General features: G+C 40.7%; 1 protein-coding gene across 1 annotated transcript in view; it reads right to left on the bottom strand.

Moving 5' to 3' along the window:
• trim44 (tripartite motif containing 44) overlaps window positions 1-17500 on the bottom strand; it is a 41497-nt gene that overhangs the window by 11035 nt on the left and 12962 nt on the right. The window contains exon 5 of the mRNA XM_054620188.1: window positions 12674-12696. Within this exon, the coding sequence (XP_054476163.1) occupies window positions 12674-12696 (23 nt within the window). The remainder of the gene's footprint in view (window positions 1-12673; window positions 12697-17500) is intronic.

Below are 17500 nucleotides of genomic sequence, written 5' to 3'. Positions count from 1 at the left end.
ATAGGGCAGACCCATTATGTTTTCTGGGGTGTAAAGAGCATTTCAGCCTCACATGGATGCTACTGCAGTTTAATTCTTCTCCTTGGTTATAATGTCCATGAAACACAAAAGCAGAACTTTTCTTTCTCAAACACCCGAGTGCCTTTGAGAAATAACCCCTATTGCCTGCTTTTAAATTCTTCTTTCTTCTTATTTTTCTACTGTTGTAATGACCATTTCCCCATGCAGAGTTATCTTATATCCTATTAAATTCCAGTCTTTATATGTTCCTCTCGTGTAAATGACCTTTGCTGGATCAGAAAATCCTCTCTGATCAAAGCTGATAACCTGGTTTGTCAGACCAGTTATCTAAGACCACTAATATTAGGCCTACTGAACCCCCATATCTCAAGCACAAGCCAGGCTGATATTGCTTCATTATACGGGTCCCAGGTCTGGGGATATCTCATACTTGCCAAGCCGAGCAAAACGTCCTTTTTCTGCTTGTTTTTAAAAACATACCAACTTTAAATGCAGACTATGTCTTTGGCTTAAATTGAAATTTCTCTAGTATCTAATACCCCTTTGAAGTTTGAATCTCAAGCCCACAAGAGTGAGAAAGGGAGAGAAAAACACATTGGAGAGATAAACCTTTATCTGTCCTTCGAAAAGCACACAGCATCAGCTTATAGGTAAAGCATAGTGAGCACCTATGCTGTCCCCACTCAGACTTTTATTAAATATTTATTTCCCTATATTCCTCTTTTGTGAATTCAAGGTGTCATTTTGTTTCATTGTCCATTCTCTGTCCTTCATTATGCCCTGTTTCTACGTCTCAATTGTTTTTTCCCTTCATTTGCCCATGCCAAAAATGCATTACCCCCTTCTGCCCTTTGTTGTCTCCTCTGGCCCCATTGATCCAGGGTTACTGAGGGGGAGTTCTTCTGATCCCCACAGTCAGTCATGTGACCACTGAGGCTGGCTTTGTCCCACGGCCAGACAGCCATTATGAAGACTGCCTGGCCACAGCAGAGCCCACACACTTGGCAGGCTGGCAGAGCTGCCCCCTGTTGCCTCTTTGAATCTACCCCCGTCTCCGACAGCAGAATGCCGGCGCCACCTTAATCAGGGAACTGCCCAGGTGCCCAGACCGGCTGTTTCGGAATCTGGATTGCTCTGGAGAGATCTTAAAATTAAAAGCTTGTTTACGCCACACTTGAGGCAATGAAACTGACACCGCCTCTGTCTGTACTCTCCTCTATTAGAGATGGAGAGATGTCAGAGACACATATGGCCAGAGAAGAGGAGGAGAGAGAAAATGAGAGTGTGTCTATGAGACAGAGAATAACAGACAGAGTTGGAGAACAGGCTGGCTATTAGGCAAAGCCTTCTGTCACATGAAAAGTTTGCCACCCTGAATCCAGGCCCCATTTCCAAGCCTTCAGTGTGAAGGACACCCAGACAGACAGCCTAGAAAACTTGGGCTCCAGACTGTCACAACTCTCATCTCGGCTGATAAAAGTCTCATATGCCTCACCCACCCCTCCCCGCTTTTTCCTCTGCAGAATGTTAAACTCCCTGTGGAATAAAGGACTTCCTTTAGGGTGCAGCACAAAGATCTTCCTCTGGCAACAAACGAAAAGATTATACAAAATCTGTTTTACAGAAAAGCTTTAAAAGCTAATTTTATGCTTTTATGTAAAATGTATAAGCGCCGGACTTTACAGGCGGCACTGCAGAAAACTGAGACTGGTTTGGGCTTTATTAATCTGTAAAAAAAAATTTGTTTTGTTTCTGTATAAGCAGCATAGTTAGATGCAGCTCAGCATTGTAACAATACAGTCATGGGGTTTGACAGCTCCCCAGTGCTGCCTGACTAATAAAGTTTTTATGTGCACTAATGCATCCTGTAAAACATCAGTCATAAAAGTCGGCCTTCTCCTGAAGGTGACATGCCTCTATCGCATTTCATTTCTTCATCAATGCCAAGCCTTGGGAATTGGATCTTTATCTGTTATCAAAGGTGAATACAAGGCATCATTTATTTTTAAAACATTCACATGTCTATCCTTATGCAGACAAAAATCAAAAGCAAGGATATTTAATGATAAAAAGCAACAACCAGTCAGCAATTGTCTGGTTCAAGAGAACCTCAGACGTGCAGAAAAAAAGCAATTAATTTTCCATTCACATCCCCCCCTCACAGAGCAACGCTGGATTAAGGTGATTTTGTAAAGTGCATGCTAAATCTCCCATTAGAATCTCGAGGTAGTTAAAGCTCAACCATCTCGTCATTCCTCTCTCGCCAATCCTATATATCTACATGGTGACAGGGCTTGTCGTGGAGCTGCTGAATTAAACATGTCAGCCTTTGCTCACTCCCCCTTTCCCCTTCACTGGGAGAATAACTGAGCAGAGGGACAGACTGTGGACTGGCAGAGAGAAGAGAGCCCAGACAACCGCCAGACTCAGGCCTTAGCCACGTGCTGTGACGTTGTTGCTGTGTCCAACTGTGGAAGGGAGATGTTTGCCAATCGTATGTGTGTGTGTGTGTGTGTGTGTGTGTGTGTGTGTGTGTGTGTGTGTGTGTGTGTGTGTGTGTGTGTGTGTGTTCCTGTGTTGACAGTTCATACCTAGGGCCAGAGGTTTGATAAGGCACTGGATTCATTGCCCCCTCGGTTTAGCCTGCCACTATCGTCTTCCTACATCTCCACCAAGCTGAAATCAAACCGGTAACACCACCTGAAGGCTGTGTGTCTGTGTGTGTGTGTGTGTGTGTGTGTGTGTGTGTGTGTGTGTGTGTGTGTGTGTGTGTGTGTGTGGTTAAGGGTACATAGTCGGTGAGACAGTGTTAGGAAGAGATCTGTGTATTAAAGCATCACCCTGTCTATGTGGTGAGACAGTTGCCTTGTTCTTTCCATCTTTCCGCTAATTACCCTTACCGTGCTGCAAGTGTGTGTCGTGTTTGTGTGTGTTTCTAAAATGAATACTGAATGTCTATGCACAGTGTGATATCTTCTGAGTGCTTTTACTTGTTTGTGTGCTTGAACATTGCATGCATGATAGGGTGGAAGGCAAAGTTTCTACATATAAAGTATGACAACCTGTCTTGTGGTTAAAACACAGAGAGCGGAAGTGCCTGTGTGTGTGTGTGTGTGTGTGTGTGTGTGTGTGTGTGTGTGTGTGTGTGTGTGTGTGTGTGTGTGTGTGTGTGTGTGTGTGTGTGTGAGCGAGGGAGCAAGCAATTTCTTGATTTTATGAATTGTACCTTGTTCTTGTTCTTTGTAATCTCATTATTATTTGACACTTTGGCAATATTGTCCTTGTAACATTCATACTCATAAAGCATATTCAATTGAATTATTGAGAGAGAGAGAGAGAGAGAGAGAGAGAGAGAGAGAGAGAGAGAGAGAGAGAGAATATGCTTAGAGTTTCCAGAGAATCTTATTTTCCTGTTTGTAAATGGGTATAATTTCCTGACAAGATACAAGACAGGAGATGAGGGGGCCCTAATTGCCTAGTTCACTTCCTGTACAGTATGTCATCAGCTTTAACCAAGACAAATAATGTTATTTCCAAATGGAAAAAAAACTCACAAGCACCTACCCATTGCCTTACCCATTGGTGGATATTCTGATTAACAACATTGACATTTGCTGATCATTACGGTCCAGCTGATAAATGTTCAGATCGTATAACCTTTTCCAAAGTATCCTGTCCGTGACTGTCCGAAAACAAACAAACACCATTAGTGCTAGTCATGCTATATTTTTAGTCATGCTAGTGGTGTGGCTCCAGATATGGCAATGTTAGCACGCTTACATGCTCTATTAAAATGTTGAACATGTATTGTCATTGTGAGCATGTTAGCATTGTGATTTTAGCATTTAGCTCAGCACAGCCTCACAGAGACGCTAGCATGTCTGTAGACTCTCAGTGTTGAACTTACTTTGATTTAATATCTAATCAAAATTCAAGCATTTAAAATGTCTTTCATTTTACAATTGTGTGATGCTCCGGTTTTACATGATATATCATGTTTTACAGTCAAAGAGCAAAAAATCTTTAGACATGGCTTGTGACTGCAGCTCTAAAAAATACTGCTCATGAATCAAAGAATTGGAGCTAGAAGGTCATTTCATTAACGCTACAGCAGAGCTGTATCTCGCCAGATGTGCTTTGACATGTGATTGAGATATATAAAAGAGAAAATCCCAACATCTGCACCTTCAATGTAGCCATTCGGTATCTGCCATCTGCCAACTCTCTTCATCATTGCACTCCCTCGATCACTTTACTCTCACTTTCTTTTTTTGTCTCTTTCGCTTTGTTCTTTTCGAATAATTGGACCAACCGACAACCGCACACATCTCACACACACACACACACACACACCACACACACACACACACACACACACACACACACACACACACACACACACACACACACACACACACACACACACACACACACACACACACCAGAAAGTCTGTTTTCAGAGGAAGAAAGTCAGCTTTAATTAACACATTTGGATGTTTTTTTTAGTTTTTTTTCTAATTCGGAATCCTCACTGCTTCCTCTGAACAGAAAACACACAAACTGCAGAAGAATCTATGACAATGTGATTATTAGATGGGACAGCTTGAGAAGGAAATTCTGGGGAGGTAATTCAATGAGCAGGTGCAGGGAAAAAAATAATGAACAAGTAGGCTGGGAGAAAAGGAGTGCAGCACAGAGAAACACTGTTCTGTATTCATAAATAATGAAGTAGATAATAACACATCAACACATTTTACGATGTGACATAAATCTGACATGTTCCGCCTCAATTTACAGTCACAGAGACAGTAAATTAATGCAAGACCTGGGGGGAAAAAAACAAGGTTTCTCAGTCTCAGTGACTCAGTAAGGTGTTCAACACTGGGCTACATATTAGATAGCACAAGGTTATCAGGAGGGGTATTTTTTGAAACCGATATATCAAAAAAATGGGCCGCTGGAAGATTTAAAAGGCTCATAGCAGGAAGCCTTGTGAAGTTTACCATCAGAGACTATCCTATTGTTGCTGTCTGTGCACTGGAGCTTTCTGAAATATTATATGTCAGACTCTCTTTCATTTTTCATGCTTTTCCCTTCTGTAGCACTAACCTACCCGGAAAGCTTACTGTAGTTTTGCTGTTTCCACCTCTGCCGTTCCCCCCCCCATTTCCTCCTCAGCAGTCACCCCACATCTTTCTTGGTGGAGCTGAAATACATCTCTACAGGCTACACCTTCTGCTCTTCTCATCTCAGCCTGCTAGCACCATACCTGCACTTAAGTTACTTTCATTTCAAACTGATTTCTCAATTTAAAATTGTTTGTAACACTATCTTCTATAGCATTTGTTCCTTGTGTATCTTTAATATTCTAGCTGAAAGTATGTTAACATACAAATGTATTCTATTTCAACTCGCGCAAAGTCCCTCTGGATAAGAGCATCAGCCTGATATGTAAAATATAGACCACAAAGGTTCTCAACCCATTACTTTGTGTTAAACTGAGCCTTTTTTCATACTTTGAGTCAAAGTTCATCAAATATGAATATTTAAAGAGTCCTGTGGTGCTCCTTGTTATATTGTTAAATCCATCTGTCTTATCAGCTTTACAACGACAGCAGAATAAAACAGACGATCATTCCTTTTCTCAAGATATAGGGTTGCTATGCTGACACTGAAGCACAACTTTGCACACGTACCACAACAACAACAACAACAACAACAACAGCCGTGGGAAGGCAAGGAAACGTGGGCGAGAGATGTATTTTACACACAAGGATTAGCAATCCATTAATCATAGGCGCAACCGACTCAAAGCATCAACACAAACACAGCAGTAATCCGATTCTGCCGCACTATAGCCTCGGATGCATCACAGACACTTGCCGCCGACTATTTGCTCTCTGGGATTACACACAGGACATACAGCACTCACCAGAGCTTTCATATCTATCTACACAGTAGATCAATAATGAGAAGCACTCTTAAAGCTCTGATCAAAGCTCTATATACTGTGTCACTGGCTCTCACGGACCGATACTGTAGGGAATGAACAACAACAAAAAAGCCAGTAGCAGTGCCACTACATCTCTTTTGAAATTCAAAATCCTGAAGTACATCAAACTTATTAGGTGTCAGTCAAATCCAATATCAAAAGAAGCCATTTCTGTTTGAAAATACATTCATACCTTTCATGTTTCGCAAAAAAATCATCCCCAACTGTCTGATCTCATTTGCGTTTTGACATGCGGTTATATAGTCATGAGTCATACTTGCCACTTTAACAAGATATTCAATTAGACATCTTCCGTTTCCAAACTTGCTCTTTGAACCATCATATTAACCTGGATGGAATCTTTTTGGCTCTCACATGCAAAACTAAGATAGATGGGGGTTGCTACAGTGTGAATTACATCATTTGTATTTCTACTCAGTTTGAGTAGAAACAAATAACTAGTCATTACTACTCAGTTTGAGTAGAAACAAATAACTAGTCATTAGTCATCACAAGACACACACACACAGGTTTATTATTTCTCTTATGTATTCCCTTCAACAGATGTGCACACACCCTGTTATCTGCGTTTCCGAATACTTTGATGTGTCACGCTAGTGCCAGCAGTATCCATCAACAAACACATTCGAGCGCCCACACACACATAAATGCACATGCAAACACAAAAAAATGACATTTAAAAGACTGGAGGAACTTGTGCATGTGGCATGAATTATGCATGCTTATAGTCTCTTGTCATCAAAATGCATGTCTGTATTTGGTTTGTGTGTGCTTTGCATTCATTTGGGACCTCAAATCCACTCCTGTGGAATGGTGATGGCCAAGAGAGAGAGAGAGAGAGAGAGAGAGAGAGTGAGCGAGAGAGAGAACATATTAATGAAGCAGTTTTAGTACAGTCATAACAAGCAGCTGAGTCTCTCACACACACACACACACACACACACACACACACACACACACACACACACACACACACACACACACACACACACACACACACACACACACACACACACACACACACACACACACACACACAGCAGATACAGCAGATGCATCTGGCTGCAATATTTTAAATTATTAAATGAGGGCATTTTGACACACGCATGCACGCACACACACACGCACACACAAACAGAATGGGATGAAGGCAGGAGGGCCTGTAGTGGCTCCTTTTGTAGGAGGCAATGTACATTTTTCATTAGAGGAAATGCAGCTCTCTCCCTCCATTCCCTTATCTCTGGGCTCTGTCCCTCGTCCTCTGGCCATGCTCCCCTGACACCCCCCCTGCTTCACTCAACCCATCTATTTGACCCAGCAGAGAGCAGGCAGCTCAGACTGACAGTTAAGATGTGTCCCAAAGTGCCCGTCTTGCTTCCCCGTCAGCCCCTTTTTCCTTTAGCTTGTGTGTTCATGTGAACGCACACCATGATTGAGGGTGCTCTACAGCCGTCACTCAGGGAGACAGAGCGAGCAATTTGCCCCATTGATCTCCTCTGTCAGCAGGCATGCAATGATGGCAGAAAACAACGAGGGACTGGAGAAAACTTCTAAACGGGCAATATAGACATTAAGTATAAAATGTTTAGAACTATGTCCGTCAGAGAGGGTGTTCAAAACTGAATTACCGAGTGAAGAAAGTGGAGAGCACATTAGTCATGTATAGATGTAAATGAATGAATACGTTAGTGCTAATGTTAGAGATAATCTGGAAAGTGAGAAGAATAAGGAATGAAATAAAGGGACAGAGTCTGCCCACTTTCCAGCTGTGTGTGTGTGTGTGTGTGTGTGTGTGTGTGTGTGTGTGTGTGTGTGTGTGTGTGTGTGTGTGTGTGTGTGTGTGTTCTATGCCATGCATGCATGATAAAGGGAGTGAAGCAGGAGCTCCTGAGATACAGCATGTAGTGAGTGATTGATTGGAGCAATGAATGGGGGGACCTCGCATTGTAATTAGAAGTGCTATGCTTCCCCGCAGGCTTTACCATTTTAGTGTGATTAAACTGTGTGATTTATATGCTCAGAAGACCTCCATCACTCTTGCTAAGCAAACTCGCCACATGCCGCAAAGCTTTACCTTTTCTTGGTTCCGATTATTTTTCTTATAGATTTACTGATCATGAGGCGGATTTAAACTTAGAAACAAACCACGCAATCAGTTGACACTGTTGAGGTTCATGCCGTTTCTTTGTTTCTTTTGTCTAGGAGATCAAATACAGTTACTGTCAAACAAAGCTCTCACATTCCTTGCATCACACTTATTTATGCCTATTCGTTTCCCTTCATTTGATATGCATGTATTTTGATGATTTTTAATGATTCTCCCCTATTCCTTTGCATCATTTTCTTTTTCTTCCTCCTGGGTGACATGTTTTTATACAGTAAGCTCTGGGGTTTCACAGACATGTAGCTCTTATTTCGGCTGTTTAAATATTTTCTCTCTGCAAATCAAATAAACCTGATGCAGATAAAAAGGCAGATTTTCAAAAAGAAAATCAAGAGGGAACCGGGTGCCAAAAAGATGTGCCCCTTACAATCCTCATGCACTCCACTCTATTCATCATTTCATTCCCATGTGTCATTAATCCAGGACTTTATTCCTGCACTGCATACGATTAATCTATTTTATTTAAATACCTTCTTGGTATTTCAAAAAGCTGTACCATTTATCTGTATATGTATCAAAATTATATTTTTATAAACCTTTTTGTTAAAACACAGATTGCCTGGCATAAAGAACTTTCTTACAACAATACAAATAAAATTATCTTCAGAAAAGGTATAGACCAGACAGAGTACTAATGGGTGCCAGAAGAGCTTGTGGAACAGATGGAGAAAGTCACATCAAGTAAGGATTTAGTATTTCAGATGAGTGTTCATTCAATTCTTTGAGATATGTCTGACTACAAAATAAATCATAACATGACTGAACTGCTGGGAAGAAATGAAAAGTGTTGAACAGTTTTATTCAGTTTTTCAGGAAACATCTTTTCTTTAAGGCTTCCCATTTTCATTGCTTATCTGTATATGCTCAGAATGACACATAACGAAAACACAAGGGAAGGCTTCCCGTGGGACGGAAAGAAAACAGCCAGTTGCATCCCTGACAAGACCTAACTTCAAGATGATAGTGCTTCCAAAGAATACTTAACTGCTTTTATTGGTGGAGTTTTAGCTTTACCAATGTTGTTTTAAAAGCATGTTTGAATTTCCCAGTAGTGGCAGGGAAAAAGCCAAAACATCCGGCAAAAATCAGAGTCGGGGTTTAACTGTTCCTGTGGTACTGAAGGAGCATTCAGAGCTATAGTTCAAAAAATGCAGCTGTCACGACAGAAAGCTTTGTCCAAATTAAGCAATGTTCAACAGGCTGATATGCCAACATTTGTGTTAGAGCAAGCATTAATTTGTTTGTGTTTACAATTACAATTATGACGCCCAACAACCAAACTATGGATTATTTCAAAGGGTCATGACAATGAGCAATTTCATATTAATGCAGATTTCTACCTAGTCACCTTGGCAGAAGTGCATATTTAGCAACTACGCAAATAACACAAATACACATTTATGTTGCTTAAAAGGTTTGAGGTGATCTGTATTGGCTGACTTGGTAAATCAGAATCCAAATCATTAATTGACTTTGAAGCATAATTGGTTGTTACCACTATGAAATATACAGAAAAGGATGAAAAACACCAGAATCCTTAGCGGAGTGTCCCAATGACTCATTCTCGGTGGCTAAACTTCCGGATATTATGCACTAAATTCTCTTAAGTCGTTTAAGCCAAAAGACAGAGAAAACCTTCTATATATCTATTCAAAAAATAAATATTCGGAAGTCCCAACGGAACAGTTCGTTTAAGTATAACAAGCGGATTTCTTTAGAGTGCTTCTCTTTTTGTCTGGTTAACTGTCTCACTGTCTTTGCTTCTATTTCTCTCTTATGCACAATATCCCAGGAGACACCAAAAAAGTGCAGAAATAAACCTTTCCTCACCAGCCCTAATTTGTGTGTGTGTGTGTGTGTGTTTATGTGTGTGTGAAGACAGTCGGAGACAATTTTCCCTCCTCTTTTAATCAGTGACATGGTGACTCCTGATGTACCACCGCTTTATGATCAATGATGGCTCAGACTGCAAAATGCTGAAGCAAATTAATTGCCTTCAGAAAGACAGTATGTAAGTGTAGACTGAAAATAATTTTCATCATGAGTTTAAGTGCAACATTTAATCATAACTCTTCTAATTAAATTTACATAACAGACAAACTAAATGTTTTAATAGGGCATGAGTAACTAACATAACCTAAATGTTCACACCTTTGGGCACATTACTACACGCATGTACACACACAAAAATGAGAACAGCTCGATTAGATCCAGATGATGATGTTCGGATTTCCTGAGTAGGCACATTTATGCATACAAATCCATATACATACATATAAATAAAGAGACAAACACATAGACATAATGTACACATGCACACAAGACAACACCCATGTGTAAAAGGGGAAAGTCAGGGACATGGGTTGCAAGGGAAGGGAGGGGGGGGCTTAAGCCGAGCAAGGCAAGCAAAATTTGCAATGTATCACATTAGAGGCAGCAGCGAGAAGGTTGGGCTGAGGGGAGTAAAGCAAGATTTATATTCAGAGGAGGACAAATCTTGGCAGGCATGGAGTACCTATGTTAAGGCGCCTTGGGAAGAGGCAGGGGATCCTATTGATGTGGAAGTCCGGGAAAGATGCGAGTGGGTGCAGGATTGTTGTCCTATGGGGATGCTCTGTCTACAGCAGCGATATGGGGCTCAGACATCGGATTAGTGTTACTGCATCATAATCAATTTGCTGTCTGGATCCCATTGCATATAACCCTAAACAACCACTCATGGCTTGATGCTGCAACATTTTTCTTCTTTGCTCTGTCTTTCTTTCTTTATTTTCACCCTTTCTTTGCTTCCCCTTCAAACCTTAAGATGCGTTGAGCAAAATCTCTATTGCTCAACGCCTGTAATAAGCTCACAATTACATTACATTACATTACAGTCATTTAGCAGACGCTTTTATCCAAAGCGACTTACAATAATATGTAATACATATATGTAATATGTAATACATATGAATCTGTCCAGAATTTCTTAATATAATTTTGCCTCTCACCTTCAAAATTTTCCTTCTCATGTATTTCTATACAAATTGTATGGTCTTCCACTAGCCACGGTAGATTCTGCACCCACTGCATTTTAGGTCAATACGGGACACTTTGGGAGTAATTATCAGTGTGTGTGTGTGTGTGTGTGTGTGTGTGTGTGTGTGTGTGTGTGTGTGTGTGTGTGTGTGTGAGAGTGAGTGTGGAGAGATGTAGAGGTTAACCTTGACCAAGGGTAAACTATTAGCTCTATCGCACCCTTGGGTCTAAGCTCGCTGCCATCTGCTCCAGAGTGGGGTCATAATACTGGCTGACCAATCAATAATATTTTACATGTTGGCACTGTGCACCAGCCATGGTCGTGACTTTATTTGCTTAGCGAGGCACATTGTATTCGAGAGTGGAAACACAGTACATTTCCCACATGCAGGCAGCGCTGCATCAATAGTAAAAAGGGAAATTAAAAATACAAACTTCTGTTTGCAGCAAATATGCACGTTATCCATGAAAAGTTTATTTTGTGGCACACAGGATAATTATTTTTTTTTCAGCCTACATCTTATCTTATCAAAAAATGTTTTTCCTCTGAGGACAGATGTGCAGGCATTTGCTTAAGGTGTGCATGTGTCTGTAGCGGGGAGGAGTACTTTGAGATAAAAGCCCAGAGAGACAGCCAGGAGGAGAGGCAGAGACAGCAGGTGGTGCAAGGAGCGCTCCTTTAACCGGGTGAAGGAGGCAGAGAGGCTTTCAGTGTCAACAGATCAATAAGTGTGAGACTGGGAGGGGACAATCCATTCCAGATTGTCTGACACAGACAGAGATAAAGGTTAGGGATGTAGTCTAGGCAAAATAAGGGACCCAAACAAACTGTAAATGCGGCTGAAAAATAATACGGCTGCGTCTGTCCAGTCCAGTTCCTCAACCTCTATTACACGTACATGATCAGCTTTGGCATAGTACAAATGTAAATACTATGCTGTATTAGAGGGCCTGACTTGACGCGTGTAAGACACAACAGCTCGTCTTCTTACAGTGCACACATACTGTGTAGAGAATGTATGCAAATAAACACACACGTACGCACAGCTCCAGCCTGTCAGCCACTACCCATAGCACTCTTATTGGAGCAGACAGACTGTCACCTGTTCTGATCCCAGCAGGCACGCACACACGCACACACACACACACACACACACACACACACAGACACACACACACACACACACACACACACACACACACACACACACAGACAGACAGATGAGAGCCACTAATTGCCTTGCTGGGGCACTGACGTGACTTGCATGTGACCGGATAGCTTTGGAGACATGGGAGGCTCGATGCGCATAGGTGACTCTGTGTCTGTAGTGAGCTTGTGAGTTGCTTGAATGAGTCACTATAAGATGGGGAGAAGACTTTGAGGGTGTGTGTATGTATGTGTGTGTCAAACTATCCTAGTCTGAAAGGGTGAAAATGAATCATACTGGCAGTCTTACCTTGGTATTGCTTCAATGTCGCGCTGAAAACAAGGAGAAAGAGAGAGAGAGAGAGAGAGAGAGAGAGAGAGAGAAAATTTAACATATTTAAAATCTTCGTGCAGGAGTTATGGATAACAAAAAAACTGGTAAAAAAACAAACATAATTTCCATCAACTTGGTTCTGCATCTGGTGCGGCTCTTAATCTGACCAATTAATTTTCACTTTCATCCACCACTTGTGCTCATGTATAGTCATGAGCTTTTAAAGGAGCAGTCTGGAACAAAGCACCAAATGAGCCTGTTTGATTGTGATTGGAGCTTAAAAGATTTTTCCATGTCAAAATGATGGATGCGATTTGTTGACTGCCAGGATGTGACGATTACACAAGCATCGCAAGTTTATTCATGTGCCAAATGAAAAAATTAAATCCCGTTTCAGATTCTGTCAATCTCGAAAATATGTAAATACATTATTTCACAAGGCCTACTTGTAATGCCGGTTTGCTCAGTATTTAGCATGCCAAACACACTGCTCCGGTATCCATGCAATGCACTTGAAATTGCTGTCATGTACAACAGTCCTACTACTTGTTATACCATTCATAATCTCAATTGGTTTATTTTCAGTCAAGAGGACCTTGAGCACAAGACAATCTCTTTTGTCATCTTTAATATTCTGCCCAGCTCTGACTACTGTGGCTCTGGACCTTGACTACCAACGCTAAGATGGTTGCGCCAGAAAGGGATTTTGACACTGTGTAATTTACAGCGTCTTGAAGGCAGTGGCTTCTTGGCAGCACAGCAGATAAGAGGAGAGCTGACGAGTGGTGGCTGCAGAGCACTGACTGGCTGTCTGCCTCACTGACTAAGATTTGGCTTTAAATTTAATTAGCTTCAGGTCTGGACAAATAAGGTACCTTCAAATATTGGAAAGTTAGATTCTTCTTGGTTTACCTTGTCAAACACTTCAATAGACCCAAAAGTAAATCTGTGAAATTAGAGTGCAAAGCTGACATTCACCAGAAGGGCTTGTAACTGGTTGCTGTAAGGCTGCCTCTCTTTCTGTTTGCTTGGTCAGTTAATTGCCTTATCTTTAGTAGATTGCTAACAGAGGCAGGTTTTACGACACCCAAACAAAGACTTTAAAAAATCCCCTAGTGTAAGTCTGCTATAAAAACTAATGCTGCTGGGGAAAAATACTTTTGGTAGTTGCATTTTAGTCTACCACCCTCAACCGGAGAGGTAATAAAGTGGACTGTATATGGGATATCATAATTCAAAAGTTTCAAACTATTCTTTAGAGAATAATTGCTGCACTTTGAAAAAATGTTTGCGTGTTACACTTGCGTTATATTATCTTTTAATTAATTCCCCTGAAGAGACCGAAATCAACAATGAAGTTATCCTACTACGGTCTGGATATCTGCTCTGACTATATTGTTAATACTGACGGGGCAATCATTCCTGTGATCAGATGGAGTCAGATGGTGTTCTTAATGATAAAAGTCTAATAAATGTTGTTAGAATTTGTCTGGTTTCAACTTGGCTTCAACCCCAGTCCATTTTTTATGATTCTATGTAAGTAAATGTTGAATAAGTAATGCATACTTTACTTACATTTGCTTGTATTGTATTGTATATCATAACAATATAAATGGAATGTCGTTTAAGTCCCAGTTGTGTCCTTTGTCTTCATTTGGTCCAATTAAAGAGTATTTTTGTGCCAATGCTCACAAAATTGGTTGAAATATGCTATTAGAAAGAAACTGACGGTGATAAAGCTTTGTTCCGACTGTAATAACCACAGTTACCTTTTCAGCAGTATGGAAAAAAATAAATAAAAAAATACCAGATTATTTTTTTTTTCATTATTCACATGACCTGAGGCAGTTCAATCTAAATTGTGCACACATAAAACCTCAAACTCTCAAAGCTACTGTAAGACCAGCCTATACTTGTGTGTCTGCCATCATAATAAATAACCTGAAGCTGCTTCCTTTATAATTTAAAAACAATATCAACTGCATGGAATGATGTGCCCTTGATCTGTTTGAAGGGAGCTGAGCTTTATTTCAAAAGTGTGCTGCTAACTCCCCCTACAACAAATCTGTTGGGGCACAGCTAGATAGAAAACTGTTGTTTATAATTAAATGACGCTAAATTGATATGTTATAAGCCCACATTAATCGGTTTGTAGTATACACTGCAATGATCTATAATAACTACCTTTAATAATAAATAATTAGTTCATTCATAATATCTAACATGAAGAAAAAAGTATCATGAAATTTGTATCAAGTCTGAGGGCTTCATATGGTGCACATTTAAAGCCATTTGAGGTTTGCAATCTGCCTACATGATGAATTATTGATAAAACATAACTTTTTTTTTCAAATAGTTTAGAACACAACTATTTATATCAAAATTGAACAAATCTGCATAGGAATAAGAGTCTTAACAATACGCTTAATATTATTGAAATGTAGAGCCGATGTGCAAAAGGGTGCATTGTTTCAAATCAGCCTCCCAGTACTTCACTGTGACCTGGGTCTCGACTGAGAGGTTAGGTCACTGGTGCCGACTCCCAATGCCTGGCTGATGAGGCAGCTTGGCTTTGTTTTCTTATGTACTGGCGGTCACCCAGTCAGGCAGAAAGATCATTTCCTGCCCGGTGACATAAATGTTTTTATAATTACTTTACAGTCACCAGAGCATGTTAAAGTAAACAAACTCCGTGATTGTACAAATTAGTACTTACTGGCGTTTTTTATTGGAAACGTAGGGTATGTTTTTACAATAAATGGACTTAGAATGAGACAAAGTTGCATAATATATTCTCCCTCTGGCTACCACTGATTGGGCCATTTTCTGAATGTTTTTATCACCCCGTTGACCCTCTTTATGGTGCGTGTATACACCTATGTGTTCCTGTGCCTCCATTAAAAGAAAGATGAGAGATTATTAAACTGAACCAGCAGTCATTTGTTTGTTTGACCTCAAGCCCGAAGACTCACATCAAGTATGCGGATTATTCTTTGGGGAGCCGTTGAAAGGAAGAGGTTTATGAATGCGAGAAACATTTCACATCATCGTTGCTCCATTCCACAGGCTTGCTGTTAAGATGGCTCCAGTGGGTGAGCTTGATATTCTTACAAAGCAGCAGCAATACCTTTACTGACTTGGCTCAGAAGCTACTGGTCTTTTTTTCCACTTGGAAAATGTTCCAATTTAACTAATTAATCAAAACAATTATTGGTAGAAAACAGTATTGTTTCAGCTACAGTGTCATAGACAAGGAGTACCCTGAAAGGTTCAGCAGAACTGCAGTAAACAGGCAAGTGAATGATTGTAGTTCAATGTACCAACTGTAGACACTGCCACTTTGAGACAGACAGACAGAATCACAGAGTAACAGTGATAGAGTGAGTGAGCAAGTACGAGGATTCATGTTTGAGCCAGTTGTTGTCCGGATACAAGAGACTCTCTACACATCGCAAATGTTTTACTGAGGACAAAATGGCTGCAGGTGTTGGTGAGTTCAGGGGGACTTTTTCGGTACCTCTAGGTCCATTCACTCCACATCTCGGACACGGAAATCCGAACACATCACCCCAGTCCTCCACTCCCTCCACTGGCTTCCCATAAAACAACGCATCACTTTCAAAGTACTTCTGCTAGTATTCAAGGCCATAAGCTGTACCGGTCCAACCTACCTCCTGGACCTCCTCACCCCTCAAACCACATCCAAGACACTAAGGTCAGGAAAATCCAACATCCTTGCGGTTCCCCGGACAAAGCTGGCTACCATGGGAGATCGTGCCTTCTCTTCACTGGGGCCACGCCTGTGGAATGAGCTCCCGGAGAAGATCAGGGCCTAAGACTCCCTCACCGCTTTTAAATCAAGTCTTAAAACTCACCTGTTCCTCTCTGCCTTCCCCTAGGGTCTTGATAATTTGGATTGCTTGTGTTTGGGTGGTTGTTCGGTTTTAATAGATATTCTTAGATTTCATTATGATTAAATTAATTAATTAATTTAAATTTTTATTTTATTTTTTTGTTTGTTTTTAGTGTTTTATTATTATATTTGATTATTGTGATTGTTCTACCCTGTGCAGCACCTTGAGATTTCTTTGTATTTTAAAGTGTGCTATATAAATAAAATCCATTATTATTATTATTATCTCAGACTACGCATTAAAACTCAGCCCAATTCACTTGGAACATTAAAAAGATACATCATCGCTGGATATGTGCTGAATGAGCCCCCTCTCTACTCTTGCACGTACCTCTCCTGTGACCATACATTTCCAAATAACACTGCCCACTCCAGCCATAACTAAACACACGAGAACAAACTGGGTCACAATCAGCATTCGATTAGGGCCTTAATGAACTTGGCCCATGGTGGATTCATTTCTCAGCTAGAAAAGCAATCTGCACAGCACCAGTACTGCAGCCCTCCTGGTCCTGTGTAGCATCACCAGGGAACACTCAAGCCTCCTTTTTCCTGAATGTGGTGACTTAAGTATAGAGAGCGACAAATGGACCGATGGGATATTTTAATTTGGGATGTATACGCAGTAAAAGCCTCCACTTCAATGCTCAAACAAGAGATGAGAGAGTGAAGTGCTGCAGTATCTGAAGTGATGTTAATGTGTTGGCATGGCTTAACATGCGTGTAAATATATGAATTAAATACTGTAACTGCACACATGCTTCAGTGCTTTCTCACAAGAGCCTTACCTTGACTAAGGGGCATTATTATTTAAAAAAAAAAGAGAAGGACAGTATACCAAGCTGCTGTTTTTGTAGCCAGAGGACAAACACTGTTACATTTATACCTCA

This window comes from Anoplopoma fimbria, chromosome 19, assembly GCF_027596085.1.
Source record: "Anoplopoma fimbria isolate UVic2021 breed Golden Eagle Sablefish chromosome 19, Afim_UVic_2022, whole genome shotgun sequence".
NCBI classification, from domain to species: domain Eukaryota; kingdom Metazoa; phylum Chordata; class Actinopteri; order Perciformes; family Anoplopomatidae; genus Anoplopoma; species Anoplopoma fimbria.
Note: the sequence above shows the minus strand (reverse complement) of the source record. Positions and strands in the feature narration are given on the sequence as shown.